The following is a 19,953-nucleotide window of genomic DNA, read 5'->3' on the forward strand; positions in this document are numbered from 1 at the left end:
ATCTCAGACCCTTTTAAAATCAGGGTCACTGGAGGGATCTGGTAATAATGGATAGGAGCTAGGGGGTTATGGAAACTCTGTGTCAAACGGAGGAAGGTATGGCCATTTGTGAAAGTGACCTATTATGAAAAAAATAAGAAGAAATTTAATTGATTATAACTGACTTTTCTTCCCTGCAGCTGATTTTGGGTTCTGCGCCCAGATCACCCCTGAACAAAGTAAACGGAGCACTATGGTGGGAACTCCATACTGGATGGCACCTGAGGTTGTAACTCGAAAAGCTTATGGTCCGAAAGTTGATATCTGGTCTCTGGGGATTATGGCAATTGAAATGGTGGAAGGTGAACCCCCTTACCTTAATGAAAATCCACTCAGGGTAAGTCAGGAGAAAACTCATGTACGCCTCCCTCGGAACAGGACAAAGTGTCATTTCTTGTCTCTACCAAAAGGGGCCAGAATGGGCTCTTTCCTGGGATAAGTGACATAGAAGCTCCAAGTTATGATTCTCAAAATTACTCTGAGTTATTCTCAATATCTTCTACAGTGTCCCAGCAGTTTTCCAAGTGCTTGTGGATCAGTATTTCTTTTTTTTTAATATTGCCTTTTTTTTAAGATTTTATTTTATTTATTTGACAGCGAGAGAGATCACAAGTAGGCAGAGAGGCAGGCAGAGAGAGAGGAGGAAGCAGGCTCCCTGCGGAGCAGAGAACATGACGTGGGGCTCGATCCCAGGACCCTGAGATCATGACCTGAGCCAAAGGCAGTGGCTCAATCCACTGAGCCACCCAGGCGCCCCTAGATCAGTATTTCTAATGGCAGGGGTCTTTAAAATTCTTTACTACAGTTTTCTGCTGTTTAAAAAAAAAGCATAACTAGGTGTGGGAAGAAAAGTATTTTTATCGCATGCATGCTTAAATGATCTATCTAGGAAACACTTGCATTATAATCACTTTAACAAAGTTAATAAATGCATTTCCAGAACACCTATAATTTTTAAATTAGATTTTGTCTCGTTGTCAGTAGCGATTTATTGAGCAGCAGCAGCTGGGTATTGAATGGAGCGCGAGATAGACACAGCGCCAGCATGGCGGAGTTGCAAACGTAATTAGACTGTCTGGTAGAAACTGAATGGAAATAGTTGGCATTGGGGAACTCAGGTTAGCTCCTCTGGAAACAGAGGTTTGATCCTTATGTAGTCAGGTTACCTCTGCCAAGAGAGAAGCTCCATTTCAGAGCCTAAGCCCACCATCTTTATTCAGAGATGAGCCACGGATCATGAGAGTAAAAGGCCAAGAGGTATGGAAGAAATGCTTGCTCAGCACAGGAGTGAGCCAGTAGCTCTCCAGTTGTGCATTGCCTAAGGGTGAGCCAGAAGCTGTGCTGTGTATTTAAAGGGCATTCCATTACTGAAAAAGGAAATATGCACAGGTTCATATTCGACGCTCAGAACACACATAGCATGCCACTGCTGACAGCTTCTCACATATTATTTGCATCCTTATCACTGAGTCTAAACTGAGTTTCCCCCTCAGTATAAAAAGAATTGGCCTTGGTAAATGGTGAAGTCTTTGCACGGTCAGCTTATAAAATCCATATTCACACCAAATGTATGTGGCTTTTTGTATATGTCATGCAACCTACACACTCACTGTCTGGTTGTTTTCACAGTTGAACCTTTTGTAATTGGGAGCTGTAGCCCCCCGTGTGTGCAGTGGGAGACAGCCTCCCCTCACACTCTCCTAAGTCCTCTCCAGCACTCGGCCTCTTGTCCTCATCCCTATACTGATTAGGAAACAACAGATAGGAGTGAATGCCCTAATGAATGCTCAGTGCTATTGCTCTGGTCTCATGAAACAATCTGGAAGTGAGATGGGCACATTGATTAGCTGCCTGCAGGGCTGAGTGGAAGAGAAGGGGCATTTTCCCACAGTTTGTGGGTCAGCCCTCCCTGAATTTAATCAAGCCCACCCCGACCTATGGACCAAGTGCATCAGGATAATTACTGGGGCTTATCCTTATTGTTTAACCACCTTTGCCCATTAAGGAATAGCAGTGAAAGAACACATCAAGCCTCTTGTTTCCATGGATTTCCTCCTCTAAGTCTTCAGAGTTTGGAGGCACTAAACAGATTATAGCTATTTTGCTTTCTGTCTTCTAATGAGTAATTTACAACCTGCAAAATTTGAGGATTAAATAAGTGGCGCTGTAAAGCAACTGGTCTCAGTAATGCATTTATTACCTTCTTTAGTTCCCCAATTACAATTGATCACTCTTTAGTAGGGCCATTAATTGTTAGAAAAAAAGGAAACAAGTTGTAATTTTATAGGCATCTTCTAGCCTAGGATTAGAACTCATAATGAACAGCTTGTCTCTTAGAATCCACAGCCTTGTAGCTAAACAAGTACTTGCAGAACAATAAGCCACTAGGTTCAGGAAGCCTACATTAAGGCTATAACAAAAAGACCTGTCAGAAAGACCACCCTGTTGAATTCCACTGATAAGGACTTGGACTAACTTTGCTCATTACTCTCCGTGTGTGATCAGCCTCCAATGACTCAGTCAGTCAACAGGTCCATATTGAGCCAGCTAGACAGCACATGTACTTTCTTAGTTTTGATTTCAGATATGTTGCCCTCATGTTCACTTAAAGACAACACAGGATCTCAGGCCGTACGCCCTTATTTGGGATTTTAAAAATGTAGCCACCGAAACCATAGAGGGGTTGGAGAGAAAAAGATCTAACAGGAGCTCATAGGGAGCCTGTATTTTCTTGGATCCTAATGGCTAGGCTATGTGTGGAGGATTGGAAAATTGCAGAGCTCCGGGAGAGGTAGAAAAGAGAGGTAGGTTAGTCCTTCTTTCTCTGAAATCCTTCCAATACTACCATCCACCCATCTACCACTTTGGGCTTTGAGGAGGAAAGAAGGAATTAAGTGGAAGGAAGACAGCATGGGTAGAATAAAGGGTAGCACGTTGTTGTGAAAAAATTTGGCCCCTGTAGTCAGGTAGATCTGGTGTATCCTGGTTCCACAAGATCTTGTAGGGACTTTCAGCAAGTCACTTAAAACTTTTATAAACCCATTTCTTTTGTATAAAATGAGGATAATACCTGTCTTGCAGAGTTAGTGTGAAAATTAAATACAATAATACATGTAAATCACTTAATGCAGTATCTAGCTCATTGTAGGAAATGTGTATATGTAATGTGTGTGTGCACCGAGAGAGATTATATGAATAGGAAGGTGAGAAATGATCCATAGAGTGCTTTTTACACATTCATAAAGAGAGATTGGACTCCCCACTTCTGCAAAAACTTCCCCTTCACACTGGCTACACTCTGATAACTGCAAAAAGCAGAGAGCTCTGCAGAGTCCCGTAAAATTACAATGAACAGATAACACTGAACGGAACAGGTTAAAGGTGAAGACGGGCTATATGTTTGAAGGCTATTCACCTTTCGTTTTGGTTTTTTGCGTGTGTCTTTGTTGTGTCCATTGAAACCGAGCAAGCCCTTTGTGAATGTTGGCAGTTAACATATCATTGATGCAAGGAATTAGCTACTTCCCCCCTAGTTACAAAGTGGTTGGGATTTTTTTTAATGTAAATTGTTCAGTGCTAATTGACCTGATTTGCTCAAAAAATGCCTTTTAAAGGTCATAGAGTTATAAACTGTACTGATGTTATGAGGTTGGTACCCTTCCAGAGACAGAAAGAAGACAAGCTTCTTACCGTCCCCCACTGCCTGAAGTCTTTGCACTCAACATAATTGGCCTTGAACATGTTGTTCTGTGACCCATGGACATTTTTAGTGTGGTCTCCAATAATAAAGTGCCTTGTTCTCTCTGCCTGCCAAAGTGATCAGGGTTAAAATCAAAAGTCCCCTGTGGATATACAAATCAGTGTTAGCATTCTGCTCATCTTCACAACTTTTTTTCGTCGATTGGAGATATGTACTCTAAAACCTGTGATTATAATGATCGGATTCTAAGAGGAACAATCATCTAGATAAAACAAATCTTTGATTTGTTTTTTTCAGCACCAAAAGAATGTCTCTTTATGAACTTTGTATTCACAGGTAATTGGGCTGTTCTTGTCAATGGGTTTTGATGGAATCTGACATTTGTGAAAAGTCTCAGTGACATCCAGTTGAAGTCCCTACTGGACTGTGGGTGGATCCCCTTTCTATGTGTACTTTTCCAAACCTTCACCCTACTTGAAATGAAAATTCAGGGTTGTCTTTCAGCCCTTGCTTTAAGCATCGACGAAATGGTAGCAAGAATTGGCTATTTGGAAGACAGTTCCTGGTATTAATAAGAAACATCTGAATGCTCAAACCAGTAGTGTATTATGTGAACCACTGACCTTGTAACGGTGGGTCTACTCCTTGGTTGTGCATTAGAATCACTTATGGAGCTTTAAGAACAAATGATGTCAGCTTCTCCCACCAAGGACTGAACCAGAAACAAAGCTCTGTGGCAAGCACTTTCTAGAACCTCGTCTAAGCTGAAAAACAATTCTTCATCAGCCATCTTTGAACATGGTTGTCTAACCAAAAAAGAACACACTCTTACTCTGTCCACATTTCTCCATTTCATCTAATATAGATATAGATATATAGATATGTCTATATGTTGATATCTGTATCTATATATCTATATTACTCTGTCAAAGCCTTATTGAAATCCTGGTGCACTCTATGGCATTTTCTGGCTTACTAGTCCAGGAACACTATCAAAAAAGAAATGGCATTAGCTCAGCAGGTACATTCATGATACACCATTTCTTTTTCAGTTTTACTTCTCCTAAAAAATGGAGTTTATCTTTAAAATGTGCTAGCTGCTGAGTACATAGCACATATTGGTGATGATAAAGCTATCAGTTTGACTACTCATGATCAGGAGTGAGTTACCTGTGTGGCCAGAGAGAAGGCAATCTAAAATCAGCCCTGTTGTCTTCACTGCGAGGCTTCTTAGTCTCACTTTCTGTACACTTAAAGCACTACGCAAATGTTCGTTCTTTCTTTTAGTATAGAGCTAAGGAAATTCTGGTTAGCTTATATGTCTAGAGAAGGGAGTTGAGCAAAAGGGAATCTCTAGCAACTAAAAAACAGCAACAAGGGCCAAAGTGCTTCTAGCTCCTCCAACCACTGGAACCTGTGTTGTGGATTGGAATGTCTGGGTTTGATGGCGCGTGCTCATTTGGAATTAAAGTCAGACATAAACTTCCTGAGCGCCAGAGAAGCAAGCATACTTTGCTAACACTCAGTCAATATTGTTTTGAATGTATTTCAGGAAGAGCTGGGAGCATTCCCTTCTTTTTCCGTAAACCACTATGGAACAGCGAGGTTTATTGATGGTTTGTTGACACTCCTCCTACTTTGAGGGCAAACCTATGCCTGAGAGGAGGGGGCAGTTGGGACAACAGCAACTAAAATAATTATAGAACAGTAACAGGGTTTCTTTTTAATCATAAAAAAAATATTGCCTGCCAAAGGATAGACAGCTCTTAAGAATCATTGGTTGTCAGGAATTTAGCATAGGAAAATGGGACCTAGCCATAGGAAAGCTGCAAGTCTCATTTAGATTGTAATTCAGAAGCAGACAGCTCAAACTGGTGAGTTATGACCCAGAAGACAGCCAAAGAAGAAACTGATTCCACAGCAAGCTAAAACCTGAGACTCTGGCCAGGCAAAGGGGAGGGAAACAAAGATTAAAAAATGGGGTGACCGGGGCCTACTGTTGGCTAAGACTGATATGCCCTTATCCTAATATCCTCTTATCATTCCTCAGTATACTCAAAGCATGACTTGGGAATAAACCAAGAATACATATGCCTTTTGCCCTAATAGGTAAAAGACCTTGAACAAAGTAGTTAGGTCTCTTAAAATCAAAGTCCCTTCTTAACAGACAAATCATGTAGTATGATGTTGGGCATCTGCCTAGTGAAATGCACATTGACAGGCTTGATTCTATGGCCTTTTAAATCTGTGTTTTTTCCAAGGGAAAATTACTTCCCCCAGAAAAATCTGAGTTTTCTTCATAACTAAAGAGCATTTCTGACCTTTTCTAACCTGGCTGCAGCATCATTTTAGAAGAACCTTTGCATTCTGGTAAAAGGATACTCTGAGGTGTCTTACCCAAACCTCTCAGCAGAAAAAGTTTAACTTGACAAAGCCAGTCTTACCTCTGTAGCTGGGAGAAGAAAAGTGCCAACATCATCCCAACCAGCCTGATCTTTTTGCTGCTTCTTGCTCCTTCCTCCCTTCCTCCCTTTTGTTCCAATTCCTCTTCTTCTTTATCCTCCTCCCCTTCTCCTTCTCCATCTCTTTCTCCTTCTCCTTCCATAAGGAATTGCCTCAGTGCTTAGATGGCAAAATTCAGCATCACTTTTCATCCAGGAGTGGCCAATAAATGTGACAGGATGAGACAAAAATCTTTCTGTTGTCTCTACCAGCTGTACATATTATGTGACTTGAAGAGTGAATCCTATTCCCCGGTCTGCCAGTCAGGAGCTCCATGATCTTGCGTGGGTTACTTCCTGCTGGATCTCCATCTCCTCAGCACTTCAAACAAGTGGAAATTGATGAGATTATTGGTCACCAGTGGACTTCACAAGGCCCTAGAATTCTGTGGAGCTCCTTGGGTTTAAGGGCCCCAAGGGGGAGGTCACGTGGCTCTTGATTCCACCAACACAGGTCCTCTTTCATTTGTTTTCTGTATTAGGCTTCCACATAAGCATGACTTAAATGAAAGGAGAAATTCATGGGTCTCTTAATTCCGTGTTCTTAGGCTGTAGATAAGCTCCAGCCCTCCTTGACTGCCAGAAGAGCTGTGGTTTGAGTGGGTGTTGTCTTTAGGAGTGCTTTCAGGGAAGTGATCTCCAGGAAAGAGCTCAGAGATATCTCATCACCTCCTGACTAAATCTATGTCCCATAAAGAAAGAGCCCCCTTTTCCTACTAAGTGAAGACACTTGATCAGCATAGGAATGAAATCTACTGTAGAGGAAACTGGGCTGCCCCACTCTGACAGGACCCTTGGGTGAGAAACCTGGAAAAAGCACCATGGTGATAGAAATGTTACAGGGATCCATGATCTACACTATACTCTGGGGTGTGACAGGGGAAGAATCAATCCCATGCTATTGGGTGAAGGGCTGTTCAGTTGATGAACTTCATATGAAGTAGCAGTTGAAACCAGTTTATGTGAGCAATCTAATGTTTGGCTCACAGATCATGCCACAGTCGGGCCATTTTGATCCTAATACGGTCATTTGGAAAAGCCCCAAAGAAATGGGGAGCTGGTCCCTACCAGTTCTCATGTTCTGAAATGAAATGTGAGCAAATGTATAGTGTTCAGTGGTACCTTAGAACCAGAAATTCAATGTGGCTTGAAGAGAAAATAGGAGGTGGAAAAGTTGGTACAGCAAAACTGTAAACAATGCTTTGAGAAATTTTATCTGGAAAGACCAGAGAAGTGGGGCAGTAGCAGCAGAGTGAGACTGAGGATCAGGTGCCCTGGGCCTCCCCAATTCTTTAGCCTTTGTCTTCATTTCCCTTCCCCAGTGTCCCACCAGCCACCTTCTCTGCCCATTGTCATTTGGCCCCTGTCCTTGCCCTGTGTCCATCTCCTCCTTCTACTTCTCACAGCTTTTCTTCTCCATGTCCAGCTCCATTTTGCTTCATTTCTTGTCTGTGTCTATACTTACCCCCATCCCCATTTCCAGATCCCCTCTGGTTCTCAACCTTGGGTTGCCACTCAGGCTGCCCAGGATTTCATCCTGAGCACACATTGCTTGCTCCGTGTTTCTTGACAAGCACCATTAACCCTGAGAGATTAGAATGAGCACACCCATTGTCAGAGTCATCTGGTCTTTATTTTCTGGCCATAGTCCCTTGATGCTTGAAGGGAGAGCTCTAAAGCAAGGCCTACACCTAATCAGTCAGTGTTACCCAATTACTTTTTGCCATCAGCCTGTAAGGGAAAAGATCTATAATAGGTTCATTTTAAAGGACTTCTTAAGGATTAAACAACAACAAGCCCCACCACCGTCACCACCACCACTGTATTTTGGTGACACATGAGAACGACTATGCAAGACAAGTAGGTAACAAAATTATGCCATAATCCTTATTCAGTTATCACACTGGACTATTGGGATAAATAAGTCAACCTATGGAAGAAAACATTAGTTATAAAATAGTCACTTCTTTTGCACATTTGGTCCCATTCACTTTCTTCTTAGAAAGGAGGAACCATAAGGAAGGAAGGAGGGAGGGATGGAGGAAGGAAGGAAAGAAGGAAGGAATTGGAAGAAAAGTAAGAGAAAGAAGTGTCAGGGCCTTTCATGAAATCCATAAACACATCAGAGGCAGCAGTATGCTCTGGCCTTTGACCTCTGAAATCCCAGGTTATGAGTAAACTAAGCCATAAGTTGTGAAGTCACTCATTGCCAAATCACTCTCATAAAACACTCAAAGGTAGTTGGAAATTCTAAAATGAGAAAGGAACCAGGATAACAAGAGGTTATAGGTAACAACAAGAGTACAAGCTGTTTATAAACTCTTGACAAGGTTATAGACCCCGGGGAATATAGTGTGAAACCTTCTAACTGGGGACCTGCCCTTTCTCCCCATTTCCAAACAAGTGGAGAATGGTTGGCCTCAAGAGGGTCCATTTCCTCTGTAGAGGTAGAGGTGAAGTTGCTGACCAAGCCTCATTTCTTGAAGAGCCCTTGTCTGCCTCTGCTAGGAGAATTCCTTCCTCAGAGACTGGGAACAGTGTGAGGTGGTATTTGCAGCGGCCAAAGAGCACAGACTCTGAACTCACATTCCCTGGATTCAAATATTGGCTCCCTCATTGGTAGTTGCACGATACTGGACAAGTTATAATAATCCCACAGCCCTCAGTCCCTTCATCTGTCTATTAGGAGTCATAATCAAGTCTACCTCAGGGGATTGTTGTGTGGATTAAGTCACCTGATAGGAATCACTGAATAAATGTTACCTTTTAATACTTTAGATGGACACAGTATTTATAGAGATACTGAGACACGGATGAAAAGCCCTCTTGGTCTTATAGTTCAGTTAGATTGTTTTGTTAGATTTTTGTCAGCTAGGCTGGGAGCCTGTTCACCACGCATAACATAATTTCCATGGGAAAATGTGTTTTGGGTCCCAAATGTTGAACTTAGAAAGAAATGTTTGTACCACACCCTATCGTCTTTGTAAATTGAGTCTTTAGAACAGTGCCAAAGACTCTCATGGTTACTAATACATTGCCATGTTAAGTCCTCTGGTTTGTTTTCTAGTATCTTAATCCAAACTTTATAAAGTGTTATAATGAACTTAAGTCACAAACTGAAGCTTTTTAATTAAATGGTTAGTCCTCTTGCAAAACTGCCTTAATGAAAATTTATTGGGTACATATGGATTGTTTGGGGGCCTCTTTGGAGAAATGTGGTAACTTCTAAGATGACAGCATTGATCTTTTTTAACTGAGGAGATTGCCAACAAAGTCAATTGAATTATTCCTTCAACTGAGTAACGTAGTTTTCTCTGAAGACTTAGGTAAATTTTAGTTGCACATTGGGGTCAGTGAAAATTGTGATGTTTGTATGTGATTGCCAAGAGATTTAGAGTTATTAAGAATTCTAGAACATCAGGTGTGCCTGGGTGGCTCAGTCGGTTGAGCGCCTGACTCTTGGTTTAAGGCTCAGGTCATGATCTCAGGATTGTGAGTTTGAGCCCTGTGTCGGGCTCCATGCTCAACAGGGAGTCTGCTGGAGATTGTCTCTCTCCATCTCCCTCTGTGCCTCCTGTTCATGTCCACATGCTCTTTCTCTCTCTCAAATAAATAAATAAATAAATATCTTTAAAAAAAAATTCCAGAACATCAGAAACTTACAGGTAACATAGATATCACCATGAAGAAAGTCACCATTTTTGGCCCCAAGGTGGAATTTGTCACATTATTAAAAAAGGTCAGTAGATCACAAAGCCTGCATTGCCTCACTGAGGGAACCAAGCAGATCTTGTTTAATGATGTAGCAAAAGATTAATCAAGAGTGCCATCTCGGTGCAAGATTAGTCAGAGGAGACTTCAGTTGTGAACTATGTTTCAAGTTCCAGAGACCATAATTCTCTCCCCTTTCTCTCTGGGTTTACCCGCCCCACAGATTACCATGTTGTGGCCATCTTTTTCCAGTTTTCCCTCCCTTTGATGCCATCCCCTTCCATACTCTGCTCCTGGAGCTCTTTTCCTTCTGCCACACTGAGGGGTGGGTAATCAGAAGTTACCGCGTGCCAGGACTGTGAGACTCAGAAAAGGTGCCTTTGCTCATTCTCTGTGTATCTTCTTTTTTTTGTTTTTTTTCCTGTATGTCTTCTTATACGTTTAATAGTTCCCTTTAGGCTCTGAGCTGTAATACTTTGTGTAGCCAAGTCTGGGACATTCCCAGCTCGGTGAAATTGATTCAAATATTTTGGCTCTCATTTCGTTCAGCAACAAAAACATCTACTGGGCATCCGTTTGGGGCCAGCAGCCATAAAATCCAGAGATGCCCATGACACAATTCCTTCTTTCACAGTCCAGGAAGGAAGGCCTGGGAACAAGCAACAGGTGTTTACAATACAATGGGAAAATGGATGTCTGAACAGCTATGGTGGCTGAAAGGAGGGAACAAACAGCTAACTCTATCTGCAGGATTACCCACGCTTCTGGTTTGCTTGGCTTCACTACTAAATCCCAGAACAGTCCCCAGAAAACCAAGGTGTTGGTCACCCTCTGGGTCTGGGAGAGATGGAGAAGCCTTTAAAAAGGAAATGCCATGTGAACTAGAGCTTAAAGGGCAAAGAGAAGTTCACCAGGCATTTCAGGGAAATGGGGCCAATGTCGTAGGCAGATTTAATAGGACAGTGACATTGCCTTGCATGGTATGTGAGCTTTGGCCAATGTGTGTACCTAGGTGAGGGCAAGGAAAGAAGGGCACACACTGAGGATGACAAAGGTGGCAAGGGGCCCAATCATGGAGGACTGTGCACGCCACGCCCCAGGATCATTACTATGTCCTGTGGACTGCTGGTTTTCGGAAAACCGTAGCAAGCCCTAGGTTCAAATGACGCCTTGCTTAGAAGCCTAAAGAAATAGAGAAAAAAAGAAAACTGTCTAGATTGAAACAGATATGTGTGGGCACAGACTCTCAGTGTCTTTACCGTGTATCTCCCTGTCCTGCCTCTTTTCCTTCTCAACTGCCCTCAAGGAGAATTTTGGGGGAGTCCAGTTGGAAAACCACATGTGTGGATCCCAGTTGGGGAGGAGTAGCCAACAAAGAGCTCTTCTAACAGCCAGCTCATTTTCTTTGAGTGTTTTCCCTAACTCAGATAAAACCCAAACGTGATCCCTCAAGCCTCTATCTCTTTTCCCTCAATCTTCCCTTCTGTACGACTTGACTTTGTTAGGAAAAGCTTTCTGCTGTGACTGTTGTAGTATCTACAACTGTATTTGTCTCCCATTAGCAGGGCAGCGGATAGCAATTTTCTTTTTACAAAGATAGTACCCAGCTTACACACAGGCCATGTTCCAAAAGTTCATTTTTCAGTTAATCATTTGGAACTCAGAGTTCATTTTCCCATAGATGCGGCATTATGCGTGGTGAGTATGTTCCCAGGCCATTCCACAAAGGCCAGTTTAGCCCCTAATATAACTGAAAGTGTGGATTTTTTGCAATGGAAATTAGTTGGAAATAATACTGTTGCAATTAAAACGAAAACAATAGCTGGAAAAAAAATCGTCTGGGTTTTTGTTTCCCTCAAGGGGTAGAACTTGATGAAAAGCAGGTTTAATCCTCAGAAGACAAAAAACATAGATGAGGAGTTCTGTGTCAAGTTTGGCTGGCATAGCTTCTTACATTTATTTTTTCAGTAATGTTTTGGAGGGCTTTTTTATTAAATAATAAAAGCTATCACGTCTATTGTAGAAAATTTGGGAAATCAAAAAATATGTTTGGAACCTAAAGTCACGAGTAATCCTTCCACCCAGAGAGAACCCCTGGGAAAATATCAAGCCCAGAAAACACCAGAGTCATTCTTTTGGTAGAAATTCAGAAGAGGACATGCATTCTCTGTGAAGCACTATAGAGGTTCATGGCATTGGCTCCATATGCTGATTCCCCTTCAGATCACAGAGCTTTCTGCTCCCATGCTCCCGTGTAGCCCCAGCCCTACTCAGGCAGCACAACTATGACAAAGGTCATTTATAAATTCCTAAATGCAATGGAAAGAGGGGCATGCATTTCCTGAGGTAATGAGGCATGAACTGAAGAAAGGTGAGGAGGACTATGCGTACTCATGAGGAATGAGATTACGTGGAGGAGAATGTATTGAGCCTCAATGCTGAAAGAAAGGTAGGGAAATGAAAGCACGTAAGCATGCAGGCTGACCCAGGGAGCGTGGGGAAGGAGAAAAGAGGGGGATGTGGGTGTGGGTGTGCATGTGCATGCTTAGGACTGGGCACGGCTACAGAGCAGAAAAAAAAGCAAGCAAAGGACAGTGAGCATGGTGGAATTGTGGCCAGTGGAAATAACACAGTTTCAGCAGGAGGCAACTAATGTAATGTGCACGGCAAGCGATTTTCTTTTAATAATAAGGAAACAAAGATGGTTTGTGAGGACAGGTGCTTCACGCACTAATCATCCAAGAACAGAAACACCCTGTTTGAACTTAATGTAATATATCTGCTATGATCATGCACCACTTGACTTCAGCCCAATTAATGATTTCCTAAAAGCAGTTTATAAATGCATTCCTATTTCATACTGTTCTGGTTTTGTTTTTGTTTTTGTTTTTAAAGTCAAGACTAGATGGGCAACTGACTTATATCTTGTCTTGGAAGGCCCAATAGCCATCCTGCACATTTGCTGTACATCAGCAAAGGAATTGAAAAATCAGAAAGGAGGGGTAGAGGGAAAGAAGGTGTTGGTTTGGAGAGAGCTGTATTTACATGTGTTGGGTTTTGGGCGCCTGGGTGGCTCAGTGGGTTACATGTGTTGGGTTTTTTTTTTTAATGTGCTGGGGGCAAAAACAGAAAGTTTCATCGTATTCTATAGGAACCTACGACATTGGAATTCTCAGCCATCACCACATTAGAGAATCTCCCTCTATGAGATTTTGGGGCGCTCATGTCTGGTGAGCTTACAATGAAGAGATTCTGGATTAAGTGGGCCCCAAGTCCTGGGCTAGTGCTTTTCAATGTTGGCTGTGAATTGGAATCTCCTGGAGAGCTTAAAAATCACCGATGCCTGCTTCCATCCTCAAAGGTTCCACTTCATTCGTTTAGGGTGAGAACTGGGCACATGGATCTTTTAAATTTCCCCAGGTGATTCCTACGTGCAAGCAAGTCTGAGAACCTTTAGTTTAGCCCATTTCTTTAATTACCTAGGTAGATTAAACCAGTTCTCAAAGTGTGGTCCTGGAACCAGCAGGTTCCACATTAACAGGGAATTTGTTTGAATACAAATCCTTTGGGCCCCTCTTCAGATTTACAGACTCAAAAACTCTATGGGTGACCTAGGAATCTGTTTTAAGCCTTCTAGATGATTCTGATGCATCCTAGAGGTTGACAGCTACTGGACAAAACAGCCCTTCCTAACCTTTTCTAAAGTACACCTGTGGAAATCCCTAGGTGGGAGGAGACATGTCTGTATCAGCTGATGAAAACTGGTCCAGGAACGGACTTTGATAGAAATACTTATAATAATAATAATAGGAGCCATTGTGGACAAAGGGGAAAAGGGTTGGGGTAGGGGGCAGAATAATTGGCTACAAAACCCAAGCAAATTCAGGAGGGAGCATGGCTTCATAACAGTTAAGGCACTGGTCACCTAGGCAGACATAACCCTGGTGGCAATACCTGTAGAGAAAACTCTTACTTGTCCTTCAAAACCCTGTTCAGATGCCAACATCCTCTGTGAAGCTTCCTCTGAGCTCTAGGGAAGCTCTGAGCTTCCTCCTTGTATTGAACACTACTCTATCCTTCCATTAGCTCTTGTCTCACTGTATTATAGCTACTTATGTCTCGCTCCCTCACTCAATTGTGTGATCTTTGAAATCAGGGCATCCTCTTACTTATCTTTGGTTCTCCACCTCATTTTGGCCATCATGAGCCTTCGAAAGATGGGTTTACCTTTGTGAATTAATCAGGGACCAGTGTCTGTCTCTCATCCCTGAAGGCAAGTACCCTGGATTCCATCAGCACGCAGTGAGTCCATCAGTCTCTCGGGGGCTGGCCCTACAGAACAAAAATCTCAGAGGTCTATTAGCAACTGGTTATTTTTACAGAGGATGCATACTTGTCAGGTTCCAAGACTCCTAATATCAACTTTTCTCATGTTTTCTCTTAGTATAGGTAGACCTTCATGAGAAATCTACTTCTAATCTATAGGGATAGATCTGCCACAGGACAAAAGTACTTTAGTCCTTGGGTCTCACAGGTTACTTTTCATCCAGACCCTACCATCCTCTGGTTCTTTGTGCTTCACTAATTCTGTAATGTACTCTGTTCATCCCTGGTTGGCTCACTGACATTCTTTAAACAAGATAAACACTTAGTAAATTACAATCGCTTTTGTCACCATGCCTTCTGGAGGTTGTACGCAGGTCAACATGATTGGGTGTACCCATGTTCCCCAAGTCTTCAGAGTCACAGATGCACAGGCAATCCCTAGGCTTAATTTCCTAGGTGGTTAATCACTCATTCATTATAAATGGCTTTGTACTGTCTTAACTCTCAAAAGGACAACCTTATAACTTTATTTACAACATTTTCAGGATGGGGCCCCTCAATGTCACCTCAGTTACTGCCAAGATGAATGATTTCTAAATGTTATAGGAACTTTGAAATATATGCCAGTGTCATTCTCTAAAATGGAACTTTTAAGACCCAGAGTCTAAACCAGAAGAAATTGGATTTGTACCTTCTGTGCCAACTCACGATCCTAATTTGTGTGCACTGAATGGATTTTTTTTGTTTTTTCTTTTTTCTCTTTTTTCCCCCTGTAGGCATTATATCTGATAGCCACTAATGGAACCCCAGAGCTCCAGAATCCTGAGAGACTGTCAGCTGTGTTCCGTGACTTTTTAAATCGCTGTCTTGAGATGGATGTGGACAGGCGAGGATCTGCAAAGGAGCTTCTGCAGGTGAAAATAAAATGGGACAATTACAAAAACAGATTGATTATATTGAGCTTTTCCATCTCAGCGTGTGACAGTAAGAGAGCTGTGTCAAGAGATGTCTAGTTTGAGTTGGGCTGTACCCATTTGATTTTAGGCCACAGGCACATAAGTAGGGGCATGCGTCTAAGACATGATTGATTGGCATGTTGCCCTTCTTCTGAGAAGCTGGTGGTTTAATCTATAAATCTTTTTTGTTCTTCCTGGAGTCTTATTTTGCGAGGAAAAAAGAAAACTATGAAACCTCTGGTGTTGCTGTTTTGTTCTAAACTTTACTTGTGCCCCTGGATGTTGTGTGCAGGTGTTCTTGGCCGGAGGTAATTCTCTACATAACTATGCAATTATTTCCATGGCATTTGCTACTCTAATGCTTTACTGGTCAAAGCCCCTTTGCTTGTGATGCCAAATGGCAGGCACCTGCTTGCCTGGGTGAGTACCATCCAGTGGTGAGTGCCTCTGTAACCATTTGTCCTTTTCATGGCTCTCAGGGATTCGTCTAGCTGATGATCACAAGTACCAATTGTGTGTCAAATTCCTTACACACATTATCTCCTTGAATTCTGAAAACAACTCTGTAGGGTAGGTGGGATTATCCAGTGTTACAGATGTAGAAATTGAGGCTTAAACAGCCATCGAGCAGCAAAACTGGAATTTGAGCCCCCAATTGTCTGACTCACCCCCGCACAAACCCACAAAACAATTTAGAGAAAAAATATATACTTACATCAATAAAATAACACATGCCCAGGATGACACATAGAACACCAGCACTGGGGACCATTCCTTGGAACATGTGTCAATGTTCGCACCCTCCAAGACTGCATATTCTCTTTGTGACTTTGAACACTTAATCCAGTTAAACACAAGGAGCAACATTTGGTTATCTAGGGTGTTAACCCCAGACTGAGTCTGTTCCAGGCAAAAAAAAGAAAGAAAATCATTCTTATTGCTTCTGAAACCCCTCCAGAGATGGAGAGCCAACCCCCAGGTCAAAAATATCCCATACCAACCCAAATCACACCTGGGATAAACTGAGTTCCAGGAAGCAAAGGGGCTACCCCTTCACTTTTCTGCTGTGAGTATTTCACAGGCTGTTTCAGGGACTTGAATTTCAAATCTGCAATGGCCCTTCATTGATCCTCTCTTTAAGCCAGCTTCAAATCTCAGATGAAAAAACCTGAACTTTAGAGGTGCCTCACTCCCACCTCTTCACCGCCCCCACCACCAGAGACACACCCTGGTACACGTTCCAAGGAGAAGTGATGAGATGGGTTCTCTCAATGCAGTTACACAGTTACGTAGATCATTGAGTCAGTGCCTTTCCCAACAGCACTTTGATCTGAAACAGTCAGCTAAGTAATGGGCAAAACTATATTCTGAGTCTATATTGAATAGTTAGTCACCTATTTCCATTTACATGTTAACAATAACCTGTGTATCGCCCAAAGTCCATAGAACACTGTTCTCTGACTCCAGCCTATCACTGCCCATTTCAGGGGCTAGAAAACAGAGGAATGCATGACATTCCTCTGCCCTCCCTAGAAGGGCTGAGAAAAGACACAGGTCTTGAGTGTTCATGTGCCTTTCTGTATGGCCTAAGTCAAGTCTCTGTCCATCAACTGATGTTTTTTTGAGCAATTTCAATGAGCAAGACTCACTGCAGTGGAAAATACAAACACTAGAGGCATGATTCCTACACTCTGGAAGTTCACAATGTCCTTGGGTATATGAAAAAAACAACACAAGGTTTTTTAAAGACTCATTCAAACCGAGGGGCTATTCCTACAATAAAGACCATGGTTGATTAGAGGAATACTTCTATAGGTGATGGTGGTCTGAAAGTGTCTACAAATGGGGAAGAGTTCTGCTTAGTCTTGAAGGACAGAGCAGCTTTAACTGGTTGAGGTAGACAAGGGAATGGATTTCAGATGGAAGGATTATAGTGTGACCCAAGGCATAGGTTGAGGCAAGGTTTAAGGGAACAGAAAATAAAGTGGACAGCCGAAGCAAAGAGGTACAGTCAGGAGGCTATAAGAGATAGGGTCATAGAGGGTCCTGAACACCAGGCTATAGAATCAGAGGGGCTGTAGCCATTGGGCAACCCTGAACATATCTGAGGGACAACCTGGCAATAGCTTTGTTTAGGAAGGTAAATCTGGTAGAATACAATAAGAATTAGCAACAGGACAAAATGGCAGCAGAAAGATCAAGAAGGACTTATGGTTATAGTCAAGGGTTCAGTTGATTTGGGCTGACCTAGGGAAGGCAAGAGATAACGGTAGAAAGCATTGAGAAGAAGGTACTTGATAGGTGATTACATGTAGAACCTAAGGGAGAAGAAGACAAAAGTGACTTCAGATTATCAAACCAATGGCAGCATGCAGTAAAAACAAAAATGATGGAGGATAATACCATAGCTAACATTTCTTGGCCTCTGTGTAGCTTATAAGGAACTGTCACTTACTTACCTCATCTAACCATTGTCATAAGCAGAAGAGAGATTTAAATGTAGGCTCCAAAGCCTCTATAGCTTACATCACACAAGAGTACCCTGTTTGGGAGCCATTTTAACATACCTCTTTTAATGTTGACTTCAAGAGGACAGAAGGACATTTGGGAAGGAGATACCCAGCAGGCAATTGGAAAACTAGGACCAGACTTCAGGAAAGGGATCAGGTCACACCATATTGATTTGGGAGTCATCCCTGTAAAACGGATGAAAGGTTAAAACCATGAATGAAAGTGAGCTCTCAGAGGAATTAAGTTAGAAAAAGAACAGGATGAGTACTGAGCTCTGGAAGGTGGGAGAAGGAAGGGAATGCAGGGAAGAAGCTAGAAGCAGAGGAGTCAGTGAGTGTGCACAGGAAAGAGAACCAAGCTGTAGAATGTTACAGGTTCACAACGAGAAAAACTTTACAAAAAAGGAAGGGATATTCATTTGTATTACATACTACAGAGGGGCCAAAAGAGAAATGGTGGAAGCACAGCTCTGAGTTTTAGCATTTGAGAAGCCATTGGCTTCAGGGTCAAGGGCCCCCAAAGACACTTTTTCAAGCATGAGAGCTGCCCCAGTTAAATGCCTCAGTTTGAGACAATCAGCAAATGAGACGGTTGCAAACATAGTGGAATTTTCACAAGACCCCCTACTCTGAGTTTCTGGCTCTGCCAATCAGCTGCCATAGGATTTCATGACCCTGAATGACAAGAACATCTGAAGATCAAAAGCTGGCACCGTTTTTAATAAAATCATGTTTAATCAGATGCTCAAAGTACATTTATCTGAGTGAAAAAAGGGCTGCTTGAGAATGTAAGGTAATATACTTGTTGGAGGAAAGGATCCCAGTAATTCCTCTTCTTCTTTTTTTTTTTTCCTTTTGTAGCATCCATTTTTAAAATTAGCCAAGCCTCTCTCCAGCCTGACTCCTCTGATTATCGCTGCAAAAGAAGCAATTAAGAACAGCAGCCGCTAGGACTGCGAGCCTTACCCCACACCATCTCCCTCCTGAGTAAGACTGAACTGAAACTCTGCTGCAGGAAAAGATGGAAGAAAAGACAGTCAACTGGGGTGGGGGGTGGGAATCTTTAACTTTCAAATGAATAGAAACTTCTTATAAGCCTTTTTCCTACTCCCTCAGATTATGTAATTTATTTGTAAGCCTGAATCGCAGCCCAACCAGGGCAGCAATGTCGAAGTGGCCGTCACGTGGTCTCTTCTACTGTGAAGCGAAAGAGCCAGTAGTGAATCCCCTCATTTTGTGCATTCACTTTGAAGAAAAAAGGGTTTCTCAAAGATGCACACTCCCTCTTCATAGTGTCGTGTTCGTTTTTAAGTTAGAAGAGTAGTCCCTCTTGCATTCGAACCTCCTTCAAAACTCCTTACCTAATGTGATGTTTTTCACTTGCATTGTCATTAGATGTCCAGAAAAAAAAGATGTCAAAACTTTTTTCCTAAAAAAGAAAGCAAAAAACAAAAAGCAAAAACAAAACCAAAAAAAAAAAAAACCACAAAAACAAAATGAAACAAACAAACAAAAAAATACCCCAGAGCAAGTACTGTGTGAACATGTGGAAGTCCATGCCCCTAATAGAGTTGCAATTTTTTATTCTTCTTCTATAGTGGTAGCTTGGTTTGTGTACCTGTTTTTCTGCATTTGTATTGGAAAAGGTTTCTTTTCAGGCATTTTTCCAAAAGCAGAGAGGAATATGTATGTTCAGGAAGGACTTTTAAAAACTGCCCACCCAAATAATGCTCAAATGGTGAGATCCTGTCACATTTTCACGACGATGCTTAAGAGATAGTTAACGTATCATTTCTATAAACCAGCATGATCATCTTCATGATGCCTGACAAAGGACACACTAAAACTTATGGCCCTCCTATTGAGTGAGTCCAGGTCCTCAACCTGGGAAACCCTGATAGGAGAAACCATCTTAAAGTTGGGACTTTCTCTGGGAGCCAAAAGGAATGCAAGAGGAGTGTGCAATACTGAGATATTTGTTGGACAGAAGGAAACAAAAATCAAGAGACCTAATTTAATCCTCTCTTGCACTTGTGGGACATATGCGTTGTCAAATAGGCACATTAGGAAGACATAGACCCATTAACCAACATTTGCTTATGATCAGAATCATGTAACATGTTATAACATTTTTAAAATGTCTTAAAAGACCTGGAGAACAGAGATACTATAAGTATTCGGCCCTGTCAGGAATGAGAGGTCTGTGAAAA

The 19,953-nt window shown here is 42.1% G+C and overlaps 1 protein-coding gene across 10 annotated transcripts in view; it reads left to right on the top strand.

Moving 5' to 3' along the window:
* PAK3 (p21 (RAC1) activated kinase 3) overlaps positions 1-19,732 on the top strand; it is a 242,280-nt gene extending 222,548 nt beyond the window's left edge. For 6 of the 10 annotated variants that reach the window (XM_045995443.1, XM_045995441.1, XM_045995445.1 and 3 more), the window contains 4 exons: positions 180-376; positions 15,054-15,191; positions 15,526-15,653; positions 18,605-18,677. In XM_045995443.1, the coding sequence (XP_045851399.1) occupies positions 180-376; positions 15,054-15,191; positions 15,526-15,624 (434 nt within the window). In that variant the 3' untranslated portion in view covers positions 15,625-15,653; positions 18,605-18,677. Of the gene's footprint in view, positions 1-179; positions 377-15,053; positions 15,192-15,525; positions 15,654-18,604 lie in introns of all 10 variants that reach the window. The other 4 variants (XM_045995444.1, XM_045995446.1, XM_045995448.1 and 1 more) reach the window with 1 other exon arrangement.
* The last annotated feature ends 221 nt before the right edge of the window (positions 19,733-19,953 follow it).

The sequence above is a fragment of the Meles meles genome, chromosome X (assembly GCF_922984935.1).
Source record: "Meles meles chromosome X, mMelMel3.1 paternal haplotype, whole genome shotgun sequence".
Classification (NCBI taxonomy): Eukaryota; Metazoa; Chordata; class Mammalia; order Carnivora; family Mustelidae; genus Meles; species Meles meles.